Source organism: Anas platyrhynchos, chromosome 1, assembly GCF_047663525.1.
Source record: "Anas platyrhynchos isolate ZD024472 breed Pekin duck chromosome 1, IASCAAS_PekinDuck_T2T, whole genome shotgun sequence".
In the NCBI taxonomy this organism is placed as follows: domain Eukaryota; kingdom Metazoa; phylum Chordata; class Aves; order Anseriformes; family Anatidae; genus Anas; species Anas platyrhynchos.
In genome coordinates this window covers 119,178,354-119,204,663 of record NC_092587.1, presented here as the reverse complement: position 1 = coordinate 119,204,663, position 26,310 = coordinate 119,178,354, and the positions used below count along the sequence as shown (strand labels likewise).

At 38.6% G+C, this 26,310-nt stretch overlaps 1 protein-coding gene across 4 annotated transcripts in view; it reads left to right on the top strand.

Moving 5' to 3' along the window:
- TAB3 (TGF-beta activated kinase 1 (MAP3K7) binding protein 3) overlaps positions 1-13,900 on the top strand; it is a 44,239-nt gene extending 30,339 nt beyond the window's left edge. For 3 of the 4 annotated variants that reach the window (XM_027449027.3, XM_027449026.3, XM_027449025.3), the window contains 4 exons: positions 2,139-2,299; positions 4,710-4,803; positions 5,542-5,625; positions 9,348-13,900. In XM_027449027.3, the coding sequence (XP_027304828.1) occupies positions 2,139-2,299; positions 4,710-4,803; positions 5,542-5,625; positions 9,348-9,496 (488 nt within the window). In that variant the 3' untranslated portion in view covers positions 9,497-13,900. Of the gene's footprint in view, positions 1-2,138; positions 2,311-4,709; positions 4,804-5,541; positions 5,626-9,347 lie in introns of those variants that run through there. The other variant, XR_003494666.3, reaches the window with a different exon arrangement.
- The last annotated feature ends 12,410 nt before the right edge of the window (positions 13,901-26,310 follow it).

Here is a 26,310-nt window from a genome sequence, read left to right as displayed (position 1 = left end):
TTTTGTAGCTTAAGTCAAATTTGATCAGTTGTACCTGAGGTATAATACTAAGCTATTTAGTGAAGCCATATCCCATGCTAAGTTGGAGGAGTCATGTGAAGACAGGATTTGACTGTAATGGTGGTAAATCATACACCCTAGTACCAGTACTTTCTTTTTTTTAAATTAATTCTGTGATCCCCTCAAATGTACTCGAGTGACTTGCATTTACCTCAAAAAGTAGAGAACGGTTTTGATCAGTAATATTGGAACCTATATTGTAAAAACATCTCATGTTATTCTTTGGATAGGATTTAGTGTTTATTCTTTGACCAAGAATTGGTGGTTCCATGCAAAAACCAAAGTATAGTGCTGTTGTTTTGCACAGAATACTGACACATGTTAAAAAGTCATTTTATGCCACTGCATTTTTATCTTCCCCCGGTAAGCTACATCACGTTGTTGCTTACTTTTTCTAACTTTTTTTTTCCAGCAAGAATGCAAGTATGTGTGAGACTTTATTTTTTCTCTTTGCCTATATTAGATAGAGATGAAGAAAAGGGGTTGTTGGTGGCAGGTGCTTTGTATGAAATGTCATTTTTTTTCTAAGTTTTCTACAGCATCTTCATGTATTCAGTTTGCTGAAAGATTGTTACATGGGTAGCATGCTTGTCTGAATACTAGCAACAAATTTCTCCTATTTTTCTCTTTCCTGGTAGACTTTAATCAGGTAAAACAGCTAGGTCAGAAAGTGTTAAGCATCACACTAACAAACTTGGCCAATTTTGCATCATGATGAAATACTCAGGACTCTCTTCCTGCAAAAACTAGTATTTTGTAGCTAGGCGAATTTCTATAGCTGAGTGGCTGCTCAGAGAGCCCAACATCAGCTTGCAACTGGGAGTCATAAGTTTCACTGTCATGACAGAAGTATGAGAAAACGATTGATTAACAGCAGGGAGAGGTGAGAGGGCAGCAAATTAGTTCTATTGTAGAATTAATGACTATGAAAAACCTGATCTTCCCTCTCCACCGCCAGCTCTGTCGTTCCCCCCCCCCCCCCCCCCTCAGGATTCTCATGTCTAGGCTATTTTATTGAAGTTCTGTAGTTCTGCCTTTGAGCAATGCTGAATTTGTAGTATTGATAATTAAAGTACTCCCTGAAAAGATGGTTGTCCCCCTCTCTGCTTGGAGTACTGCATCCAGATGTAGGACTGTTAGAGGAGATCAGAGGAGGCCACGAAGATGATCAGAGGGCTGGAGCAACTCTCACCTATGAAGAAAGGCAGAGAGCTCCGGGGAGACCTCATTGTGGCTTTTTAGTACTTAAAGGGGGTTATAAAAGAGATGGAGAGTGACTTTTTACTCAGGCAGACATTGAAAGGACTAGGAGGAATGGTTGTAAACTAAAAGAGGAGAGACTTAGATTAGATACCAGAAGGAAATTCTTCACTGTGAGCATGGTGAGGCATTGGAACAGGTTGCCCAGTGAAGTTGAAGATCCCTCATCCCTGGAGGTGCTCAAGGACAGCCTGGATGAGGCCCTGGCCAACCTGATCCAGTGACTGTCATCTCTGCCCGTGGCAACGTGGTTACAACTGGATGATTCTGAAGGTCCTTTCCATCCTGAGACATTTTATGGTTCTGTGAAAAGCAAGGAATACTTAAATACTTAAATATTCCTTCCTATACTGCATACTCTGGAATAGCACTGAATAAACAACTTAGCAGTCTAAGGGCTAGCGTGTCAGACACTGTTGGAACAGTAGCTATGAAGTGTTATCTTCTGATCTTACCTCTGGTATTTACTTTTTTGTCAGTACAGTATTAACATAATTAGGTTGCTGTTCTATCCTGAGAAGCTGTCTGCTTGTACAGGTGCCTTTTGTATTTTTTGAGATGAGAAAGACCAAATGCAAAAAAAAAAAAAAAAAAAACCTGACCAAAATGGTAGTATCAACTTCAAGTTACTATTTTTTTTAATTTATTCTGGAAGAACTTTGTCCTAAATAGCATCTTCACGCTGGTATTTGGCTGCATGTTTATGATCACATTCTTTTCCAGAAAGGTCACTCATGAATCTTACATATAAGCTAAGAATTCAGTTTTCCAGCTTTTTTTTTTATGTTAGTAACTATTTCTTCCATGTGAAATATTAGCCTTGCTTTTACATCAACGAGCAAGGATGGAGAGATTAGCAAAGGAACTGAAGCTTGAGAAAGAAGAACTTGAACGCCTGAAAGCTGAAGTCAATGGCATGGAGCACGATCTAATGCAGAGGCGGCTTCGAAGAGTTAGCTGTACAACTGCAATTCCAACAGTAAGCAATTTGTTAGTATTTTAATTCAAGATACAAATTTATTTCTTACGCTTTCATGAAATAAGGCAAAATATTTGGGGGTATATTATACTTTTTAAAATCTTCAGTATTTGGAAATGATTTTTCTCTAAGTTCTTGGCTTGTAGTAAGCCAGTTCTTAACATTTAAGGAGTGTGTATGTCTGGTTTTCTTAGGATTCACAACAGACCTAGTGAGACTTGCATATGTGTGTTTCTCTGGGCCACAGAACTGAATAGACAATTGCTTTCGTAACAACCTGTAGAAGCATGTGTCCAAGTCTGTCTGTAGTGTCTGATCCATATCCAGCACAGTTGTTGATACAGCTCAGCTTCAAGTTTTTTAAAAAGGTATTTTAAACACCAAAATACCTTGATACAATGAGTAATTGCATCTCTTAGACATTCCACTTCCCATTTGGTATGTGCACAATGTGCCAAGTTACTTTTCACTGGCAGTGTTGGCTCAAATAGCTGGCACCTCTCTCTCCTCGTGTCCCTGTTACTTCTTCCTATCTCTGACTTCTAACCACTAGTGACTCTAGCCCAGACATCTGTATGGCTCTGATAAGAGAACTCATCTGACTGAAAAATAGCTTTCAGTTTGTGCAGTTGTTAGCCAAATCAGTTCAGTCTTGTTCACTATGCTTACATAGACAATACAGTCAGATGTAGGCAGGAAAGCATACTGTGCTTTAGTAACAGCATACATGTATATGCTGTTATCTGCTGAAGTAGTAAGTACATCTGCTGTATGCCTTATCTGTCTGAGGTATTTGGCATGTATGAGCATCCAGGGATGAGGTTATGAAAGCCAAAACCCAACTGGATTTGAATCTGGCCAGAGATATCAAACACAGCAAGGTCTTCTGTAAGCACATTGATGACAGAAGGAAAAGTATGGAAAACATGGGCCCATTGCTGAACCATGTGAGGGACTTGGCTCTACAGGGAAGGGACAAGGCTGAGGTACTGAATGCCTTCTTTGCCTCAGTGTTTACCAGCAAGAGCAGCCTTCTAGGATCCCAGGCCCTAGAGACCAGGGGGAAGGGCTAGAACAAGGAATACCTACCCTTGGAGGAAGAGGACCAGGTCAGGGAATACTTAAGCAAACTGGACACTGATAAGTCTGTGGACCCTGACAGGAGGTACCCATGAGTGCTGAGGGAGCTGGCAGATGTGATTGGGAGGCTACTCTATGATCTTTGGTCAGTCATGGCAACTGGAAGAAGTGCCTAAAGACTGGAGGAAAGCAAATGTCACTGCTGTCCTCAGGGAGGGCAAGAAGGAGGACCCAGGGAACCACAAGCTGTCCAGCCTTACCTCATTCCCTGGGAAGATGGTGGAACAGCTAATGTCAGAGACCATTTTCAGGCCTGTGAAAGTCAGCATGGCTTCGCTGAGAGGAAGTCATGCCTGTCCAACCTGATATGCTTCTACAATGAAGTGACCAGCCTGGTGGACAAGGGGAGAGCCATGGATGTTGTCTCCCTAGACTTCAGTATGGCCTTCGATGCTGTTGCCCATAAGTTCTATCTGAACATTGGGAAACACACTGTTACTCTGCAGGTGGTGAGAACAAGATGCCCAGAGAGGTGGAGATTCTCTCCTTGGGAGATCTCTGTAAGCTGCCTGGGCATGGTCCTGGGCAACCTGCTCTCGGTGTCCCTGCTTGAGCAGGGGTTGGAGCAGATGACCTCCAGAGGTTCCAACCTCAACAACTTTGTAATGCTGAAGTGTACCGTAAGATAGGATGCCTAGGGTTACTTCTGCATCTGTGTTGTTAATCGTTGCTGCTAACATTAGGAGCACTTTGCATTTCTGTAACTTAAGTGGGGTTTCTTTATTGTATGCATATAGACTTGACTCTATTCATTCTTCTATTATGAATAATTATTGTTATGCAGTACTGAATTATTTAAATGTACTGGGTTAGAAGGTTTGGCATGCTGAAGCTCTTTTGGGTGATGTAAATTGACTATTATTTGATTATAATCAAATAATATCAGAAGCTTATATGAACTGCAGCTCCTATTTTCTTTTCTGATCATCATGATGTAAACTAATGTATCAAGTTGTCAGTTCATACAGATTTTTATAAGGCGTGTGATTTTATAAGGTTGTGAAGAACTATGCCCTTTTACAAATGAATTCTAATATTTTTCTTTTTTTTTTTTTTCCTTAAACCTCTTCAAATGACAATAGAAAAACGTTTTTTGAGGAAAAATTGGGTGGCAGGGAGGGTGAGGCAGTGAAATCTTGGATGTTCTATTCAGTGCCTTGGCTATACTTAGTTTCTAATAAAGCTGTTAACATAGATAAACAATGTTATTTATATGTCGGATAAGATGCTGTCTCTCCTACAATTGCTATCTTGGGTTGTTTCTCCCTAGCCTGAGGAAATGACCAAATTAAGAAGCCTCAACAGACAGCTCCAGATAAATGTTGACTGTACACTGAAAGAAGTTGACCTCCTTCAGTCTAGAGGTATAGAACTGTTTTTTGGTTTTGAAAAAAAAACGAACAAAACAAACAAACAAAAAAACGTAATTTAAATATAGAGTATGCTTAAGGGTGCATATTCTTCTTGGACTCTTTAATTAAAAATTGAACTTTATCAATCTCTTTTTTTTAACTAAAAATGTATTTTTCAATAGCAACTTGTTAAATTTGACTTGGCCAAGTTAAATTACAATATTGACTAAATAGTTACTTAAAACTAACTTTAAGTAAATCTAAAAATAGTACTTCCTAGTGAAGGTTCTCAAATTTTTAATTTACCTCTGATAAAGTGATACAAACCAGAAAGACTGATTGCAGCCAAGAAGTTGGCAAATATAAATTTGTCTAGATACTTAAAATCCTTTCTGTGACAGAAACCTGACATAAATACAGTCAAACAGGTGTAAAAATTCATAGTCTCTCTTTTTTCATTCTTTTTAACCAAGACCATGTCCTACAGAATGATTTGAATTTTCCTGTATTTTCAAAGCAATACAGAACATTGAACTGGAGTTAATTGTTCAGTATGAGATTAGACTGCTAAAAATTACTAGAATCAATATAAAACTGAAAATACTTTTAAAAAGACTGTCAGGAAAAAGCTAAAATAGAGTGTAATAGTAATAACATGTATAAAATCTGAAGTTTCTAGATGTTCATGTCACTGGTATAGGCTTGTAAATAACATTTGAATTATGCTTTCTTATTTCTCTCTTTTGACAGGGAACTTTGATCCGAAAGCCACATGTAACTTCTACGATAACATAGAGCCTGGTCCTGTTGTGCCACCAAAGCCATATAAAAAAGGTAAGTTAAAAAGCAAGCCTCAACTTGCTTTAACTGTACTGAGAATGTTTTCTTTTTTTTCTTTGTATAAGCCAAACCATAACATGCTTATGTAACTGCAGTAATCCTGGCTGCAGCTTGTTTTCCTCAGACAGGTTGTTTCCAACAAGTGTTCTGGTAGTGTCTTATTTGCAAATACTGTTACCCACTATTAGAAGAAGAGTTTAAAGTATACAAGCTCTTAACACTTTAAAGCTTCCTAATTACGTTTTTTTTTTTTTGAAATGCTTTTAACCGAAGAGTTAAAAGGATTTTTAACTCTTATCAGGATTTTTTTTAGCTGTCTTCTAATACATTGTTGGGATTTTATAGTTTGAGATCTTTTATGTAAATTTAATTGTCAAGATCAGCTTTTTAAAATTTGCATTTATATTTTTAATTTAACTTGCCTGGTCATGCTTTCATTTTGTGTGCAGAATAGGAGTTTCACAGTAGCAACCCTGAAGTTTGTTCTAGTGTAGCAAGAGCCTCAGACATCTGAAGGACTGTGATGGAGTATGTTTTCTCACAGGGGACTGCAGTTATTCCAGGTTCCCACCTGTTAGAAGTTCATTCCTGATTTCTGAAATTTTCTCTGCTAATTGTATAGTATCTAGCATTCCTATCCAGCTTAGGACTTAAGATATATGTGCACACAGGAGCTACGTATTTAGTCTTGTTGTTCAGCGGAGATTCAATCACTACATTCCAGAGTGAATCCCTGCTCACCCGAAGTAGACACCTAGTGGTTGCATAGCTCAGTAGCACTCTAGACTTCAGTACACACAGGGGTCATTTTGGAGTAGAACCCTGCCTCTTGTCTTGGGTATTTTTTGCCCAAGTATTTTTTTTAACAATTAGCTCTAGAAATCTGTTAGAAGAATCACTTTCAAATGCCAGTGAATGTTCTTAAATGCTTAATACCTTTCCTCTAAAATAGTCAGTCTGGGATCCTGTGCTCCGATAAGAGAAAACAGTGATCTTTTCTCTGAAAATCTTATGTGATAAGATGCATAATACTGTCTCCTCTCACCGTAAATAGTATGTACTGAAATTGCTACTGTATCAGAAAATTAACTATATAATTTGCTTGAAAATCCAAATTTTATTTAAAATAAAAATAAAATCTATTTGTTAGTAAGCACTTCTCAAAGGCTTTTGCGGTTTAATTTTGAATTTATATAAGGAAATCTTTTCCCACCTTCTTCTGAACCAAATTTTTTCCCTTCAGTGTTCTAAAATGCCAGGCATGTGGAAATTTAAAAAGTAAAGGTCCAGAACTACTGCTCATCCATATACCAGCTTAAAAAAAAGTGTTCCCTGCACAAGTGCTACTGCGTGGTAAAGACAGTATCATCAGGTGGGCAGTGGCACAAAAGCAGCTACCTGGATTCATGTTAAATTGCAGTGGTCATTTGGTTGATTCAAGGTACTTAGTGATTCTTTAAGACACTCTTTTGATTATACAAGTCAATTTATTATTTCAAAGCAAAATAGAGTGCAAGATGTATGAAATAAATGATTTTACTGGTAATAGGAAAGTGTCTTATGAGGACTCGGATGACTTAAGACTAGCTTCTGGGTTTCGTCTGACAACTTAATAGCAACCTGTGTTAGGATTGGTATATTGTATGTTGAGCTTGGCTTTTAACATGGATCCATCTAGTTCATTTTTTCTTGGAAAATTAAATTAATATTCAATTTTATTTATTAATATTCAAGATCCTTAATATTCAGTTTTTGACGATGTGGGCAGAAAGGCAGGTATGGGCAGACATACCTGCTCTTTGCTTCAATCTGGCTAGTGAACATGAATGAGGTCTTTGTGCTCACAAGGCTTGCTTGCTTAGCAAAAATCTGTTCAGGCTACACACTGCTAATGTGATTATGCAGCATCTTCACTGGAGAGGGTTTACATCTAAGCAAGGAGGCCATTTTTTTTCCAGTCTTTACATATGTCTTTGAAGACAAATGTAGGTACTATTTGTACTAACTTTGTCATCAGCCTCCTGTTAGATTTCTGAGTAGATGATACTCAGCAAAGTAATAAGTGAACTTCTGAATTGCAATTTGCAGTCTTTTTTTACAACATAAGTTTTATTTTAAGCTGCTTTAAAGATGTCTGTTTTTCACTTTTAATAGATAGTCTGAGGTCTTGAAGTGTTGGAGACATCAGAAAACCTTTTTTGGTTCTTTATGTGGGTTAATACCTAATGTATATTCATACATACATACTGATTTTATGAATTAAAACTTAAGTACTACTTAACACATCCCTGCTGCAAAGCCATGAGAAAATCATTTGGCCTTTTCCAAAGACCCACGTGGTAGAATCCAGTGGGATAAGACCCTGGAAGAGCAGCCCAAGAATGCTGAATTGTATTCAAGGACCACCTTTCCATGCTCAAGAGCAATGCCTCCCAACAAAGTCATGTAAAATTGCAAGGAGGCCTGCATGGACATGGACATGAAACAAGGAGCTCATGGTCACGCTCGAACACAAAAAGGAAGTCTACAGAGGGGTGGAAGCAAGGACAGGTAGGAAGCAATCCCATGCAGGTGTACGTGCTAGGGGCCATCCAGCAGGAAAGCAGCTTTGCATAAAAGGACCTAGGAGTCCTGGTAGGGACACAAAGATGAACATGAGTCAGCAATGTGCCTGTGCCTATAAGACAGCTAACAGTACTTCTGATTGTGTTAGGCGAAGTATCACCAGCAGATCAGGAAAAGTGATTCTTCTTTACTCAGCATTGGAGAGGCTGCATCTAGAGTGCTGTGTCCAGTTCTGGGCTCTCCAGTACAAGAAAGATCTAGACATGCTAGAAGGAGTCTGGCATAGGGTCACCAAGATGATCAAGGGATTGGAGCATCTCCCCTTATGAGGAAAGATTGAGAGAGCTCAGACTGGTTGGTCTGGAAAACAAGGCTCAGAGGGATGTCTTATAGATGTTGATAAATACCTGAAGGGAGGATGCAAAGAAGATGGAGCCAGGTTCGGTGGTGCCCAGTACCAGGACAAGAGGCAGTGTTTTGTCTCAACATTAGGAAACACTGTGAGGGTGACCAGGAACTGGCATAGATTGCACAGGGGTTGCGGAGTTTCCCCCTTCGGAGATTTTCAAGAGCTACCAGGACATGATCCTGGGCAACCCACTGTAGGTAGCCCTACTTGAGCAGGGGGGTTGGACCAGATGATCTCTAGAGGTCCCTTCCAGTTCCAACCATGTTGTGACTGTGGAGAAAAACAATCATCCTGGTTTTGAAGCAGGCCTATCATTTGATTTGATATTTTCTTCTGCCTGGATGCGTAGCAAAGATGGAGAAAATATTGAAGAAACTGATTTAGAAGTTGTCTTTCACTTCAGATGAAAGTAGGGTTATTGGAATTTAAAATAGGGTAAGAGACTGCTGTATATAAATTTATCAGGTCATTCTTAACAGCAGTGTTTCTTAACAAACTTTGTTTCAAGATATTTAAACCTTTAGCAATATTAGTGGCCTAACAGTGGTGACTCCTTGTTTTGAAAGCAGTATGGTTAAGTGACTCTTTACAGAAATGAAACCCTTTAAATCCTTTAAATAATTACATTTCACAAACTGAATTAGAAGTGCTGTAGGAAAAAAAAACAACTTGTGTTATCTATGTAGAAATGTTTCTACCTTTTATATATAAGAAACTTTTTTTTTTTTTTTTTTTTTTTTAGAGCATCCAAACAATTCCAAGCAGGCTTCACGGACTCAGCCAAGAGATGAAGACTTTGAAGGGGCTCCATGGAATTGTGATAGCTGCACCTTTCTAAATCACCCAGCACTAAATCGCTGTGAGCAGTGTGAAATGCCACGATACACCTGAAAATCAGGAAGGGGCTGCATTGGGTTGAAAACAGGCTCTCAAGCCGACAGCTGTAGGAGAAGGAAACATGGGGAACCTTTCAGTCCATCTGCCCGGCCTTTGCCAGTCTACAATCTTCATAACGCAAGGGGTGGGAGAAATGTGTTAAGATGTTTCTGCTTGTACCACAGTAAAAAGAAATAAGGGTGAAATTCTTTCTTATCCTATTACAGTGAACAAAGCAGAAAACAAAAGCTGAAAATGTAAAAGGATTAATTTCAGGAAGAATGTATGCAGGAAAGCAAATAACTACTGGTGTTTAGTCCTGTGGTTATAGTTACTGCTTAGTGGCTCTTTAAAAAAAAAAAATTTTTTTTGAAGTTATAGGACTTTTAGTAATGGTGTGAAATGTTACACTTAACCCGAAAACTGAAGAGCCAGAGCTGATTTAACCTGGCCACAGCTAGCTGGAAAACAAAGGCTCCCTGTGCTTCTAGATTGTAAGCTACTGAAAAGGAAGACAGGTAAATGCAACCATAAATTTGCAAAGTGTACAAAACAAAAAAAAAAAAGGTATTTGTAATTGCTGCTTTTTTCAGGGTAATTTATGTCTACAAAAAATTGCTGTTTGAAATAGTGACCTAAGGTGACTAAACGAGATACTGTATGAGTGTTACAGAGAGTTTAATCAGAGGTAATTTTTTACAATCCCTTTTGCTTGTACAGTGCTCACCTGGCTGTGTCAACACTGGTAATAAACTAAGAATGAATTCTACCATATTATGGATGAAAATACTACTGCATGCTTTCATTAGGCCATTGTGTTTTAAAGCTAAAAGTATGCTTTTATATGCAAGAATTTTCTAAGACTGTGCTGTAGCAGCACAGTGACATGCCAAATGCAGACTACTACAAATTCAGTTTGGAAGACTTGAGTTCAGCCATGATTATATATGAGAAGTGTTTGTACCCAGTTCCTTAGGCCTTTTCAGCTTCCAATTTGTGGAGAATTCATGATGTTTACAGCACAGAAGGTACTTTGTGCCCCAGTTCAAAGTTAGCTGAAAAATAATTAATCAGTTAGCTCTTCAGTAAAGGTTTATTTGCACATTGTTAATAAACCAGCCTGTATAAAATAGCAGATGGCAGATCTTGAAAAAATATACACTGCATTCTTTTTATTTTGGTCAGGAAATATTTGCCGTAGGTTGAAGAACACAAGACTTGCAACTGAAATTATACTGGTACTTTTATGCATATGATATACTGTATTATAAAGGTGATGTTCAATTTGAATGCTTCAGGTTGCTGTAATAAAGCACTCATTTGTGAAATTGAACTTGGGTTTGGGCAGCTGAATGATTGTGTTACTAAACTGCAACTGAATAGGATACTTTGTGTACTGGTCAGAAGCTGATACAGTGCATTTGAGTTTTTATGGTGCAACTTTGTCAGGAGTCAGATGCAACCAAGCACGTCAGCTGAGTTGTGGTAATTGACTTTACAACTGTGAGGCAAAACGTGCTACCTAAACCTTAGCAGGAGAGATTCAAACTATTTCATTGTAAGTTGTTCTTAGCTCATGGCAACCCCTTCCATATGGTCAATTACCACAATTCACTTGATGTGTGATAACTTGTTGAGCTGTGGTAGAACAATCATGTGTCTGAATCCTTGTTTAAAATCAAGCAGCATTTTTAAGGGTTGGGTGGAGGAAAAACTTATCTTGACTACATTGCTGAATCTGGTGTCTTCTCTCCCTGCAGTTTATAAAGATAACAGTAAAAAAAAATAAACTGTGATCTTAGATAAGGAACCAGTATTTGATCTGGCATTTTTCAATATGTTCTTGCACTAATTAAATCTTCAGCATAATTTTAAATAAGCTAAGAGATCTCCAGCAATCAGTGTATACCACAAATGAGCAAAACAAAGTCAAAGGCATCAGAGGTAGTTTTTCTCGCTTCCACACTATGTGAAGAGCTCATCACATATGGAGAGGGGGGAAAAATCACTGTCTGAATAAGATAAAATAATAATTTTGCTTAAGTGGACACATCAACAAAACTGCGATAACTAGAAAACAGATAAGCAGAAGCATTCTACCTAGGATAAGCAGTACCATGGCTTTTACTGGCTCTATAATGAATTACTCAAAACAAGTAACTTGATGACTTCTGTATCATGATGCCTTTGCCTTTGTAGTATTTCAGTTTTCTATTCATTTGTACTTCCATAGACTTTCTGGAAAGAAGCATTTGTTTTTGCTGGAATTCCAAAATGATAGAAACGATCATGGCGCTCAGCAAATGAGAGTAGGTGTGTTGTGTGTCATTACTGTTGTGTCACTTTCTGACAGAATAGATGCTCCTTTTGAATAAAAATAAAAATGCATGCAGTCTAATCATTCCCTGAGCTGTAATAACCACAAGTATATGGTTTCTGGGGTTATGGAGACCTGCTAGTCTTAGTTATAGCTTCACCAGAGGAAGAAAAAGAAGGCTGCCTTGACACCAAGATACTTTTTGAAAGACCGAGTGAGTGCCATTAAATTGCAAATGAATTAATTTGTACCAATAATTTTAGCCCAGTTTCTCACTTACTCTCATTTGTTGTTTGTACAAAAAACAAAGCAACAACAATGCCACAGAAAAACCTTCCATTTTGTTCCTTTATTTGTAAATGCTTATGCACAGACATTAATAGTAAAAACTTTACATGGTGCTTGAATATTTTTAGTTTCTTAGAATGTAAATTGTATTTTGAATGATGATTCATTTTCCTTCTGAAAGCAGGTGATGCTGTTCACACCCCAACTGAATTGTAATTATGCCAAAAAAAATTGGTTTCTGTAATATTTATTGAATGCACATAAAACCCTAATGTCAGCTGGCATATAAAAATGCACTGTATTGTATAAAACTTTTGTGTGTGTATGTGTGAATGGTGGGATGCTGATGCCATTGTGTTGAGTCAATGCACTACTTGTGTTTTCTTTTTTCCTTAATGATTGAGCTCTCCCTCAACCATGCTACTAGATTGGTAGAATTTGTAACTGACTTGGACATTCAAATACTCAAAATTATTTCACTGTTCATTGAAATTTTATAAAGCTTATTTTATATCTGCTGTGCTATTAAGATAAATTCCCTTTAATTATAGAATACTTCTGTAGTTCTTCAAAAGTTTATTTAGAGTGGGGCTTGCGGAAGATGATTCAGAGTACAGTAAACCAAAAGAAATCCTGAACTTTGAATCTCCTTTTAATTTGATGTAATTATTAGTCTTGTTTGGGTGAAGAGGAAAGGGATGGGAAATCAAGCAAAAGGAATTACTTTGTAAAATGTAGTCTTAGATCAGATTGAATTGTGTATCTGTATGTCTGTGGTATGTGTGTTTCCCTTGAAAATTGGGAGGTGTGGTGAAAAGGTGTTATAATTCTTAAAAGAGCTGGTCTCAGTACTTTCTGATTATGATATGCTTCTAAATCACATTTTTAAAAATACCCTCTCTTTCAGTTACTTTCTCTCTCCCTGTTATACATCTCATTTCAATTTTTAAATACTTTCACATTTAATATTGATTGTAAACCCCCTTGAAACTGAAATAAAAATACTTGAGTTGGAATGGGGACAAGTCAAAATGAAAACAAAAGAATGTTTTAAAAAGAATGTGAGAAGATTAAATATGCTAAAAACCAACATGTCATCAGGATTATATTTTAAAATTCAGTGATATACCCTAGAATGTGAAAATGACTATCCTGGCAAGAAGTGGACAGTTGGACATAAACAATTCATCAGCTTCTTTGGCACAACAGAACTTGTGTACTCTATACTACAGTGACTCTCCATCCCGTAAAGAAAGAAGACATGCACAATAACACATCCCATAGTCAGTACTGTCTCTATGTGCTGCTACGTTTGTTTCATTTTGAAATGTCAGCATTACTTTGAAGCTGGCCATGACTGAGTTTTGCCAGATTTCTTCAGTTTGGGGCTTTCATTGTTGTTTATGTCCATAAATATTAATGCGACTATTTTTCTTGGTTTTGAATAATCAGAAGTCAATGGAGTTAATGCAATATTATAATCCTGGATTTTCAGTACCTTTGAAAAAGATTTTAAAAAACTGTGTTCTTGAAATTTATTTATTTATGGTGGCACCAATGTATCTAATCCGTATTTCCTGCTGTGTGAAACCCTGTTAAATTTTTTTCATTAAAACAAGAAGACACGATCTTGTTTAATCCTGTATATATGGTGTCTACATTCTAGATTTGTGTATGCTGTGAATGAACTTACTACTAAGAGATGAAATTGTATAAAGGCATTCAGAGGCTATGCATGCATGGTACCTCCAGAAAGTGCATACTCCGAGTTGCAGATTCCTGCAAAATAAATTAATAAAACTAAGCAAACATCACATTCTGCATTTGTTCTTGTATGTAGTAGGAAACATTTAAAAATACAACCCTTCTGCTTTCATAATCGGATTGTTTCTAGTCTACTTGAGCCTACTGCTATAGCAAACTTATTTCAGTGACTTTGGGGATTTATTTTTTTTTTTTTTTGGTGGTCAACATAAGTCTCATAAGTCTCATTAGGCAATTTCTGGGTATTCAAACGGGGTCCAAATCTTGTTCCTGTGAAGGTGCTCAGGGTGTGAGTCCCACTGCGATAATGGGTAGGTATTCTGTGCATCTTCTAGTGTAGAAACAGGACATAGGATGTTCGGTGTGTGAAGAAGCAGAGTTCATCACAATTTCTTATTTTTGAATGGAAAATTTGTTATTAAAGAAATAGCTTTATGCTATAGCAGATGAACATCTTTTTGTATTTGTGATTGCAGTCAGTCGTTCCTGCTTATTCTAGACAATACTGCGTATCTGATTACAAAAGTCTGTCTTCTGCTATAACCTCTATAGAAAGTCACTACTTTGGGCCAGGGTGGAGAATTCGAAAAGCATAAATCATTATGCAGACAATTTCTCTTTATGGATATGTTTTCTTAATTGTCTTAATTTTATCAGTTCATTGTAAGAAAAAACTTGAAAGCTCTGTAGGTGTATTACAGCTGTATTTTTTGTTAATATACAATTGCAGTCATTAAACATTCTGGTCTAACAAACCTACTGCAATTTTGGTTTTGACTTTTCGTCAGCAAACGTAATAATTTAGTTCTGCATTCCTTTTGCAAAATTTGAATTATTTTCTATAAAAAGAACAGGTTTATATTTTAATCAAGCATTTGATTCTTTTACTTCAGAAATCACTGAAATTGAAAGATTTATTTATTATTTTTAGGGGGAAAAAAGTTTTTTTTAAATGTTAAGGTAGCTTTAAAACATGCTATACTAATGGAGAACATGCAAAACCAAAATACAAAAATCTAACAACAACTTGAAAGTGGCCACTATTCCCCTGTGAATTCCAAAGAGGATCTGCGTGACATAATTATATTACACAATTTGTTTTACTCATACAAATTGCTTGGTTAATTGCATTGTGTCTTAAACCTGTGGTCTTTACGAAGATTTCTGTTGTGAGCTGGTAAGTATTCCAGGAATGAAACACTGCTAATTGTTCAAGGGGCTCCATGGTGCTGGGTAAGTACTGTATTTTCTTAATTGTGTGCTGTCTGATTGCAAATACACTTTTTGGAAGGAGGAAATGTAGATAACCAATTTCATCTAATAGCTGGACTCAAATTGTTAAATAGGTTACCTGAAGTTTTGTAGAAACCCTGCAAAGTTGTTAGAGAAGGGCCTATGATGATTTTTAGATTGAGGATTTTATGATTGTTTTAGTTTGACAGTAAACACTGGGTCAGACCAGTAAAAGCCTCTTCTGGCAGCAGTGACACTTATTTTACAAAACATTCTTTCTTGGAAACTGTAGTGTTTTTGATTAAAAAAAATGAAGAGAAAAGAGATGCATCAGAACTCCACTCTGCAGATAATTTATTTTCAGTTAGTGAGGACTTAAAACATAATTGATAATTTCACAGGTTCAGCTCAGATTTTGACGGAGTAGTTATCCATTGTTTCCACAACATAAAGACCTTGTCAAAGTTAGAGGTTCTGTTGAAAGGTTTGTTTAAAAACAAAATAAACAAAAAAAAGTATATTACTGCTTTTAGAAACAAAGATGAAAGCCCTTTGAATGAAACACACACAGTACAGATTTTTGAAAGCTTCATGTCTTTTTGAAAAAGTTTTGGGAAAAGTGTGGGGCTGTGCACCTTCATGGTGGGCAGGCATATACTACTGTGCCAGGAAAGATCATTGGCCTTTGGGGAAAACACCAGGAACAAATACTTCCTTCCACCTCCCCACCCTAGAGGAAGGGAGAGTTCAGTTTAAATACACGTGATGGCTTTAGCATTGTGATTAAATGGAATGCTATGTAATAGGCCTGCAAAATATTCTCATTTAGTAGTGCATGTGTTAATTACAGTATTAAAACAGACAAACATCAATCAGATTTTTCAAGGGAGTAATAACAAAATCCTTTTTTTATGTTTGTTTTAAAGTGTAGCAATATCAGACTTACTGAGTATGATGCAATCTTCACAGAAATGACCCATCATGTTTTCCTGGTTACATTCTAGTTTTACTCCAAGATAAAACATACCCTGCTTTGACTAAGCAGCATCCCCAAGTATTTGATTGTTTCTTGACTGATCTCATATGCTTTTGGATAGCAAAAATTTTTCCAAAATTTCACCTTTGAAGTCTATAACACTTCCTGGTGCACATGGTCGCCTTGTGAGTGTCACTGTCTCTAGCAGCATGATTGAAGCACATGCTGAGAAGTGAAAGAATCGGACTAGATTTGCTATGAACTTCTGTGACCTTTATCTGCTAACTCTGCATTTGAGTGCTTAACAGCTGCATGTGTATAGGACTTGTCATGAAGAATGCTCTTCATCATGGAAATGTTATGCTGAGACATTATTTCAGCAGGGGTAATGCCTGATGCAGCTTGTAGCCTGGTGCATTAGCTGCTGTTCATCTAGAATTTCTGTGTGGTTCCCCACTCCCAATTAAAGCCTGTAGACAAGCAGATTGGCTTAGCTGTATTGCTGCTTTTTTTGACTGTTTTTTTCCTAGGTGGCTACTAAATCCCTCAGTTTGCTCTTCCTTTTTTTTTTTTTTTTTTTTTTTTTTTTTTTTTTTTTTTTTTCTTTCTTCTTCCCTGCTTGTCTTTTTGATCTGCCTGGATCAACAGCAATTCTCAGAATCCTGCAGTCACCTGGATTGCTAATCTCAGAAGGGCTATGTCCGGGGGCACTCTTAAAATGCATTTTCCCTCACTGGGAGCCAAAGGGAATTGGTTTACTGCATTGATACTGTGCCCACCATTGCATAGGGTATGATCCAGTTGAGAAAAGGGCCTTGCAGAATAGGATTTTTCCTTCCTGCTCCTCTACTCCCACTATTTTTGTGTGTGTGTGGTTGTGGTCTTGTGCTTTATTATTTTTCTCATGCAACTTCACAGTAGCACCATCACTCCCATCACAAACTGGCTCTGTCATGCCTGTGGTAGCACAGACTATGAAAGACCCTGCGTGCAAGAAGGTCAGAGAAAAGCACATCTTGGTGGATGGTTGTATCCTGCATGCCTACACTGGGAAATTTTAGACCTGTTAAACCCAAGCCCAGTGCATCAGCTTTCTCCCTCCAGGAACCTGCTGCCCTGGAATTTTTCTTACATGCCTAGAGAAAACTTGTTAATGCTGTATGGTGCAATGTGTGGTACAATTAAATCACTGCAGAAGAGATGTGAATCAAACAAAAGGGTCGAGAGATTCCATAGTACAGCCTTTACAAGGCTGTCAGAGGCTAGTTCTCACTAGTTGGGTTAGGGAGAATCAGTTTATTAGGGCCCAAGCCTCATGCAGTCAGTCCTTCAGGAATATCAGGCAGGGCAGATACAGTATATCTCCAGCAAGGAGACTGAGAAGACATTGATTGAAAATATGAGGGTATGCAGCTACTGTGGTGGGCCAGGTGCCAGCAGCTGGGCAGGGCGAGGGGTCAGGGCAGCCCCTGGAGATATCTCCTGTCTGAGTCTGGTTGTGGGGGATCCACGTTGGACGTGTGCATGTGTGCTCCCAGTGACAGGCCTTCATCCCAGACAGCTGGAGAGGGAAAAGGAAAGAGAACACTGGTGCTGGTTGTGTTTAAATGCTGAGTGTATCTCTGTGGATGTGTGTGCTCGTCTATACATATGCATGCATACGGGCATACATATGTATACATATGCATACATGTGGGCACACATGCCCACATTGCACACACATGTGGGCATATGTGTGCTGTGAATATGTGTTCAGCCCTGCTGCTGGTCAGACCTGGGTGATGGACCTCCTGTGGCCTTGTCTCCATCAGGCTGCGGGATGTGGCATCTCTGAACTGCTGATATTGCACGGCAATAGAAATGCACTTCGGGAGATGCGGCAGTTCAGGAGAGCGTAGGATATAAAACTGAGGAAAGTCATAATAACAATGACAACAGAGTAATAGCAGGATGTTACACTAAATATGGCTAAATTACTAAAGTATATTCTGATTGCTACATGAGTTATCTTTCCAACAAGGAAGGAAATATAAATGTTTTCATGAGCTATAAAAATCAGTGTGTGTGTGAAATTTCCGAATGGTATTGCCTGGTCTGAAAATGAAAGCAGGTTTATTACAGCAATGAATGCAGTGTGTGTAAATGTTTCCCTGTAGTTTTCAAAGCTGTTCCTTAAAACTGGAAGTGAAAGATAACCACACTGCTCTTTTTCTGACTCAGAAATTCTGCTGACATCAAATTTGTTCTACAAGAGAAACCACTTTGAAAGAAATTCTCTGTCTTGACAGTTTGGAGACCTATGCCTTACCCAGAGGAAATAATTTACTGTCTCCTGTATAACATTATTTTCTTATCCAGATTTTTCTAAATCCTGCAGATATTCAAATCTTTATCAAGTCCTGCCACTCTTGAGAAGTATATCACATCTAATTTTTCACCTGCCTGTGCCAGTGACCATTTCACCAGCCTCCTGCAGAGTGCTGATCCCACACTGAAGTTTTGCTGTGTGACAAAAGTAGGCACATGTGTAATCTAGATAGGATTAATGATCATATTAATTTATTTTGGGAAGTGGTCACTACTGTGGCTGTTTTATTAGGGACTGAGTCTCCAGCACTGCCTTGGGCACCGAATTATCTCATCATCCTCATCAGCTCTCAGACTGGAGAGCAGCCCATCCGAACTACCCCTTTGGAAACTGCTCACTCAAATGCAATATATTGCTATTACAGACATCTGAACATCTGATAGAGACTTTACAGGTGACTTTTGCCTTTTGTTCTATGCCTGACTAGAAGACAATACTTTAGACCCACTACAACCAAGTGTGTATATCCTAGCTCAAATAAAGAGAATCCTTTACCTGCACCTGTTTTAGTAAGCATGTCTTGGCATATCGATTTTAGTGACAAAACATGAGAAACCACAGCCAGCTGCTATTTTTATTCACTATATTCCATATTAACATCAGAGAAGAGTTAGAATATAAGAGAAAGAGTATATCTTGTTTCCTTTGTGTAGTTATTTACATCAAAATTGTATTTGAGCAGTTGCTATTATTGGAAGGCAATGGTCAAGGAAAAAAAGATAAGTGCTTAATACTCTGCTTATTGAGGATTTTTTTACATGTCTCCATTCAATAGTAATGGGAGGAAGTTTTCTCACCCTAATTTACCTGGAATGTTTTATATGACAATACAAAACAATAAAATATTTTCAGCGTGTGTACTTCTAAAGGAATATGAAAAGAAAAATCCCAGCTTTACAATTGTAACAGGAAATAACATGCTGAACACTTCATGTACGTTAATTTGAATGATCTCTTTGTCACTGTTTTCCCTAACTCTGGGAGTAGATAGGTGGATGTCTGAATTCATCGGTGATCTTCTCAGACCAAGGGATGAAGCAGTGCTGGGCAGAGGGGGTTCTGCAGGGTGCAGGGGTGGCAGGGGCCAATGTAGGGCACTCTAGGCCTTCACACATCCTGATGTGCCCAGATCTCCTGGGATTTGGACATAATCATGCCTTTAATATTATATCTTGCTAAGATTTTTTTTTTTTCTTTTTAAGAAAGGGACTTTGTGCTTTACTTTCTATTAGCAGAGGTTGGCCTTTTCCTTCGCCGTTAAAACAAACAAACAAACAAAAAAACTATCTCACATGGAAGAGGGGGAAATTTGAGAAGAAAGAAGAACGTTTTCCTCTCAACCTGAAATCAGTAGAGAGATGCAATGTCGATAATGCACATTAGTTATCTGAGACTACAGCCAGAAATAGATCCTTACCCACTTATTTATGACCCTCCAGTCATCATCCTTGAAGGTATTTAAAAGATGTGTAGATGTGGTGCTTAGGAACGTGGTTTAATGGCAGACTTGGCAGTGCCAGGTTAGAGGTGAGACTTAATTGGCTTAGAGGACTTTTCCAACCTAAATGAATCTATGATTCTATGATTTGGATGGCCTAAATTAGATTTTTATTATTATTTATTTATTACAAACTGAACCTCATTCAGTTTTTAGCTTTCTAGGTTTCTCAAGTTATACTAATGTGTCTTCCGCTTGTGTTGAGAAACTTCAAAATTTGTGAATGTGAGTACATCCTTCTGTCAGTAGTTATACTGAAAAATCTGCATTTGGGAAGTGTGCAGGAATCTCGATAAAGCTGGGCCTTCCACTGTTGCCACAGCAAGTTGTGTGACTAGTACTTGTCCCTTCTTGTCACAGCAGTGACAGTCCCTGTATTCACATCTCTGAGTCCCAAAGGCAATGAGGAAGGCCAGGTATGGTTCCAGTGGCTGAGGGAGGCCTGTCTCAGAAAGCCCCGTGCCTTGCTCCCAGAGACCTAAGGCATGGAGGAAGAAATTAGGTGAGCAGCACGTCCTGAAGCCACCACCCCAGGCTGGCTGCCCGAGGGCTGTGCAGGTGCCAGCAGCAGAGCGTTGGCCTGCTCTCCTGTGCATTCCCTGCAGTCCCCTTGGGGTCACACCAAACCCACCAGCACAGGGCCTGCGCGAAGTTTTGTTTCCTCCCCTTCGATGTTCTCCTACAAAACCGCACAGCACCATGGTGGGGGTGGGGAACAAACATCAAAGTCAAGTAACGCTTGTATTTTGTGTTGATGTTGTGTTGGGTCTTGTGACAGCTAAGTCTTTCAGGTTTCTTAACCCCAGCTTCTGTTTGTCAGTTAAATACATCTTGGTAAAAAGAACAGAGTCCTCAATGTGTCCCACTGTATAAAAGAGCAAGCAAATGCCTATAAAAACGTTGCTTCTTATCAATTTGCTGCCATAGTACTAAAGATGAACTGCTGTCAATAAAGACATGACCAGAAGCTCTCCTCATTGGTACTTGCTGCTCCCTAAAAGTGAGAATATGCGATAAAAATGAGTATGATCAGCAGGTTGAGGGAGGTGATTCTACCCCTCTGCTTTAATGAGACCCCATCAGGAGCACTGTGATCAGCTCAGGGTGCTGGGGCGTGGCCTATTACCCTATTAGAACAAGTCCAGAGGAGGGCCACAAAGGTGATCAGAGTGCTGGAGCACCTCTCCTATGAAGAAAGGCTGAGGGAACTGGGGTTGTTCAGCCTGGAGAAGAGAAGACTCTGGGGAGACCTTATAGCGGCCTTCCAGTGCCTAAAGGGGGCCTACAGGAAAGCTGGGGAGGGACTCTGTGTCAGGGAGTGTAGCGATAGGACAAGGGGTAATGGCTTTAAACTAAAAGATGGTAGGTTTGGGTTAGATATTAGGGTAGATTTAGATTAGTTACATGAAAGAAATTCTTTGCTGTGAGAGTGGTGAGGCGCTGGCACAGGTTGCCCCGAGAAGCTGTAGATGCCCCATCCTGGAAGTGTTCAAGGCCAGGCTGGATGGGGCTTTGAGCAACATGCAACCTGGGCTGACTGTGGCAGGGAGGTTGGAATTAGATGATCTTGAAGGTCCCTTCCAACCCAAGCCACTCTATGATTCTATGAACATTACATGATTTATTATTAAGGACATACTATTTTATAGATTTTTTTTTTTTGATTGCTTGTTTCCTTCTTATTTTTTCATGTAGCCTGATAGGACTGCATGGCTGTTCTCGGTGTTTGTACCATAAACTATGTTCAGTGCTAACTTCAGATGATAGATAAAGAGTATTTCATGATTTCCTAACATTGTTATCTGTCAAGTGAAAAACTCAGAACATCTGCACCTGAAATGTTTTTCTGCAAATGTTGACTGGCCAACATATCCCTACAATGTAATAATCTTCAGAGGAGATGAGCAAGGACGATGTGTTCCTGAAGCCCAAGGAAGAATAGAGTGAACATAGCTGTTGTAAAGGCAGAAGAACTTATCTCAAAACCAGGGGAACTGGAAGGGGGCTTTTTCAGTAAATAAATATCTGTGTGAGTTGAGTGGGTCATGGGTTGCATAAATGGTCTGACTTGAGTTCACCAGAAGAGCATGAATGTCTTCCTCAGCTAGCCAGGCCAGCACGGGGTAAGTGTCTAAGTGGCTCAGCCCAACACTGAGTGCAAACACTGAGCAATCAACAAAACTGACAGGGAAGAGAGCAATGCGCTTGTGCTGGCTTCAAGCCACATACTCTGTCCTGGCATTAGGGATGCCCAGCATCCTGACAGCAAGCATATAGAGACTCACATCTGTACTGTCATTCAGCCATATTGCTATTGCTATATTGTGCTTGTGTTGTGATCTCAGTACATTGCTGAATCTCTTTGCTACATCACAATCCCATGTAACATCAATTACCTTCAAGTAAGCGAATTAGGTATTAAAATATTAAGCCCACCTTGCATGGGCTGTCTGAAAGAGCCTGGCCAGAGAGTACTAGGCTCTGGCAGCTTGCCACTGCTCTCCCCATGGGGCTGTTAGCTGCATGGCTGCTCATTACCTTAGCACTAACAAATCCCCTCTCTGATCAAAGTTGACAGATTACTTACCAAACAAATATACAGGGAAGGAGAGATCAGCTGAAAGAACAAGTTGACTGTTGCTGCATATAACAACAGACTTTTTAATCTGCTTTTAATATTATTTTTCAATAAATTATGATTAAATAGCCTTATTTTTCTCTCTTTCATCACCTTGACCTTAGTTAGTGTTTTGTTTGTTTGTTTGTTTGTTTGTTTGTTTTCCTATCTGATTGGGTGCACACTTAAATTGAGTTCATTTTCTGATAGTTTGTGGGGTTATGTTTCTCAGACAATGTGAACAATAAAAGAGATTTTGGACATATTCTCATAAAAAGTGGTGATGAAGATGCAATGCATATTTTCCAGACTACACCAGATCCATATTCACAAGCATACTAGTTCATGTATAAGGGCTTATGTACAGGACCAGATCTTGGACAACTGTAGCAGAAAACAATAGTGTTTGGACAGGTTTGGACAGCTGCAGGATGGCTAGTTTTCACTCCTAGGTGTATCTGAGGTTACTACCTCCGTAACTGATTGGGAAGCCAGCAAAGATCAGCCTACTGCTGAAGAAACAACGTACTAGGACATGGCAGCATCTTTACCAGTTCCTGTTGTTTCTGAAATGGTCACTTGAGTGTACCTTGGTCACAGGAGTGTGTGATCAAGCCGTGACCCATTCACCAGGTCAGTGAGAGGCAGGATACCGTGCTGGGCTCTGCAGAAGGTGTTTTGTTCTTTCTCACAGAGTGAGCAACAGGAGAGCAACAGGTAACAAGGGAGCATGCATATGAAGAGCCCTGGGTGGGCTTGTTTGGTTTATTTAAGTAGATTAAAAAAAAAAACTTAGTGAAATTTAAGGTGATATTTATCTCACCTAAACTTAGCCACACAGCTGATGTCTGTATCTGAGCTACTCATTTTGGGTCCTCTTTTAAAATGGAGAGCAGACACAGGAGCAGCATTCATCTGGCCTGTGTTGGTGGCGTCTTGTAAAATAACACATATTTCACCCTAAAAGTACATCTTTCCCTTTGCAAGTATAAAAACAAGCCACCCACTTCCTATCAGTTGAATCCTACCTCAAGACTAAATTAAATTGCTGTTATTGTAAGCTGCTTCTTCAAGGGTCATAGGTGTGAAGTGCACTCACTTGCAGCATCTGCAAATGGGGAACAGAGTGAGGTAGAAGTAGTGGGGGCGTTTGGATAACTTCTGTCTGTTGGGTCTGTGTTTGCAGTTACCAAAGTCCAAAGTGCAACTGCTTGCTTATTATGCACATGGTAACAATAAATCATTTTTCCCTGAATGTGTCATGTCAAAGAAATAATAACAGCCTAATAATACCAAACTCCTTTACTTGCAGCTGTCTTTGTGTATAAGCAGTCACCCCAGGCAGGATATTTTTTTTTGAGTTCAGTTCAGTCACAGATCTACTGTGAAAAATGGGGAAAATAAGATAAGAAACAGCTATATTTGTTTTGTTACCTCTTTGGGAAAACAACAACAAAAACAGCCTACAAGCTAGTTATCTGCCTGCCTCTCATTTTCAAGTTCTGCTCATTTAAAAACAGTGTTGCAGAAAGACCATTTTTCATTGCCTCTTCTGTTTCTCCCCAGGCCTGTTGTACACTGGAGACACAAAAAAGAGCCTGTCAGAAATACACTCTGCTCTGCCTTCTTTTGGAGCCACTCGCACCCTGTGGGGAGCTGGCACAGCTCTTTTTGATTCATGTAAAAAAATGTGTAAGGTGGTCAAATGTGCAGCACTAATTGTTATCACTGCTGAAAGGTGCAGTAACAGCACTGAATGTACATCTTTCAGTTTTACCTCTCAACTTTGAGTGGGCTAGCATGCTGATGAAAGCCCAGGTAGTCCTTTAACAAGTACCTCTTAGTGGTCAAGTTTATTCCCACATTGCAATAGTACAGAATTTCTTACAGGTTCATCACAAATTCCTTTCCAAATATTTCCACCATGTCCTACAAAGCAGCTGTATTATCATGTGTTGAAATGCTAGCCCTTGCCTTCCAAGAGGAGCAGGAGAAAGAGGGGAAGAAGGAGCCAAGAGAACAACTTCTATATCCATATGGGTATAGAAGAAATATCCATATGGATATGGAAGAAATTATAAGCTAATACACACTCATCTTTATCATCATGACAGATTTTTGAAAGCAACACTACAAATTGATCTGAAATGATGCAGGTGTGAGGCACTGTATTGTCACATATAATGTTTTTCTATTGTTTCTTGCCTTCCAACATACAGATTTTTGAAATTGTGTTATTAAAGTGCAGTTAAATCAATGAATTTAACAAAGAGAAGCTACCTATAAAGGAAGTATTCATGATACAATCCACAGGCTATATAATCATGTTTTGTTTTCATCTAATAGAAACATCCAGATAGTCTTACCTGGTGCTTACCTGCTCATTAAGCAGGCTGTTTATCATGGCAGAGGGGTGTGCGTGTATGTGCACACAAATATAACATCTATGCTACTGCCCTAAATTAGAACATCTAAGAAAGTGAACATCAATCTTATTTCATCTATTTATGAAACTATGAGGTCTAGATCATGACTTCATAACTACAATGGACCTCAAATGTCATTGCCTATGTTATCCTTCCACACATTTCAAAAGCAATGTCTGCAATAAGATCTGTATTGAAAAGTGTACCAAACCTGGATGTAGCATTGAGCCCTGTGCATGATGTGCCATCAGAGCAGGCAGCTCCAGAGTACAGGGTCGTTCTTAGGCCATTGCTAGTGTAAGGAGGCAAGGAGGCAGAAGTTACTGTCATCATCCTCATTTCAGCCTTGATTCTGTTGCCCAGCTGAGCGTGCATCTACATGGGCATGTCCACTGCACGAGAAGGTACAGTCACAGCTTGGGTGGATGTCCACCATCAGGGTTAGGTCAGCTAGATGGCTGAACCTACAGCTAGCTGAGGTTTTAGTAACCACATGTGAGCAATTACATAGGTAGCCACAGCAATAAGGAATTAACATAAGGTTGTCTGATACATTTGAGTAGCAGGAGATAAGCTTTGGAGGGCATCTGGTGCTGGAAAAAATCTCTTGCTATTTTTTTAAGTCATCTGATGATATCTGAATATGCCATAGTATTGTAATTGCACAAAACAATAAAGATCGATGTAATGGATTTAAAACTTTTATCGAGAGCTATTTATTGCTGATGACAATGCTTAACACACTTTACAGGAAAACTTATGAGCACCCATTAACTATGGTGTTCAGTGTAGGTTCAGTATGTATTCTTGAAACATGTAAATTACAGTGATTGAAAATATTTCATTGCAGAGGAAAATGGTATTCAATAGAAACACATAGTTTTATGTTGAGAAGTTAATTTTATTTTATAGTAACATATGGAATAAATCAATTGTAACATTAGTGCAATTTCTTATTTCCAACACTAAGATGCTTTCAAATATTGGAAATTCAGCGAAGAGTATTAAAGCAAAGTCTTCCTTGCTCATCTCCTCTGAAGATTATTACAATTGCCTTTCAGTAAGAAAAAGAAACATTTTCTTGTCTGCTTCTTCCACAGATTTCAATGCATCCTTTAAAATCTATTTGTTTTGACAATTGAGACTGTGAACTTTGAGAAAGGTACTGGGCAGGTCCTAGCACAACAGAGTATGAATAGCAAAATCCTATGCTGAAACTTGGAGATTACTTTATCTAGTATAAACATAATAACAAAGTATTTTAAAAAAGGCTGAATATCATCAAAGTAAATAGCAAATACTTAGCAGTCTATTTATTTTCCTTTTCTTCCTATCAGAAACA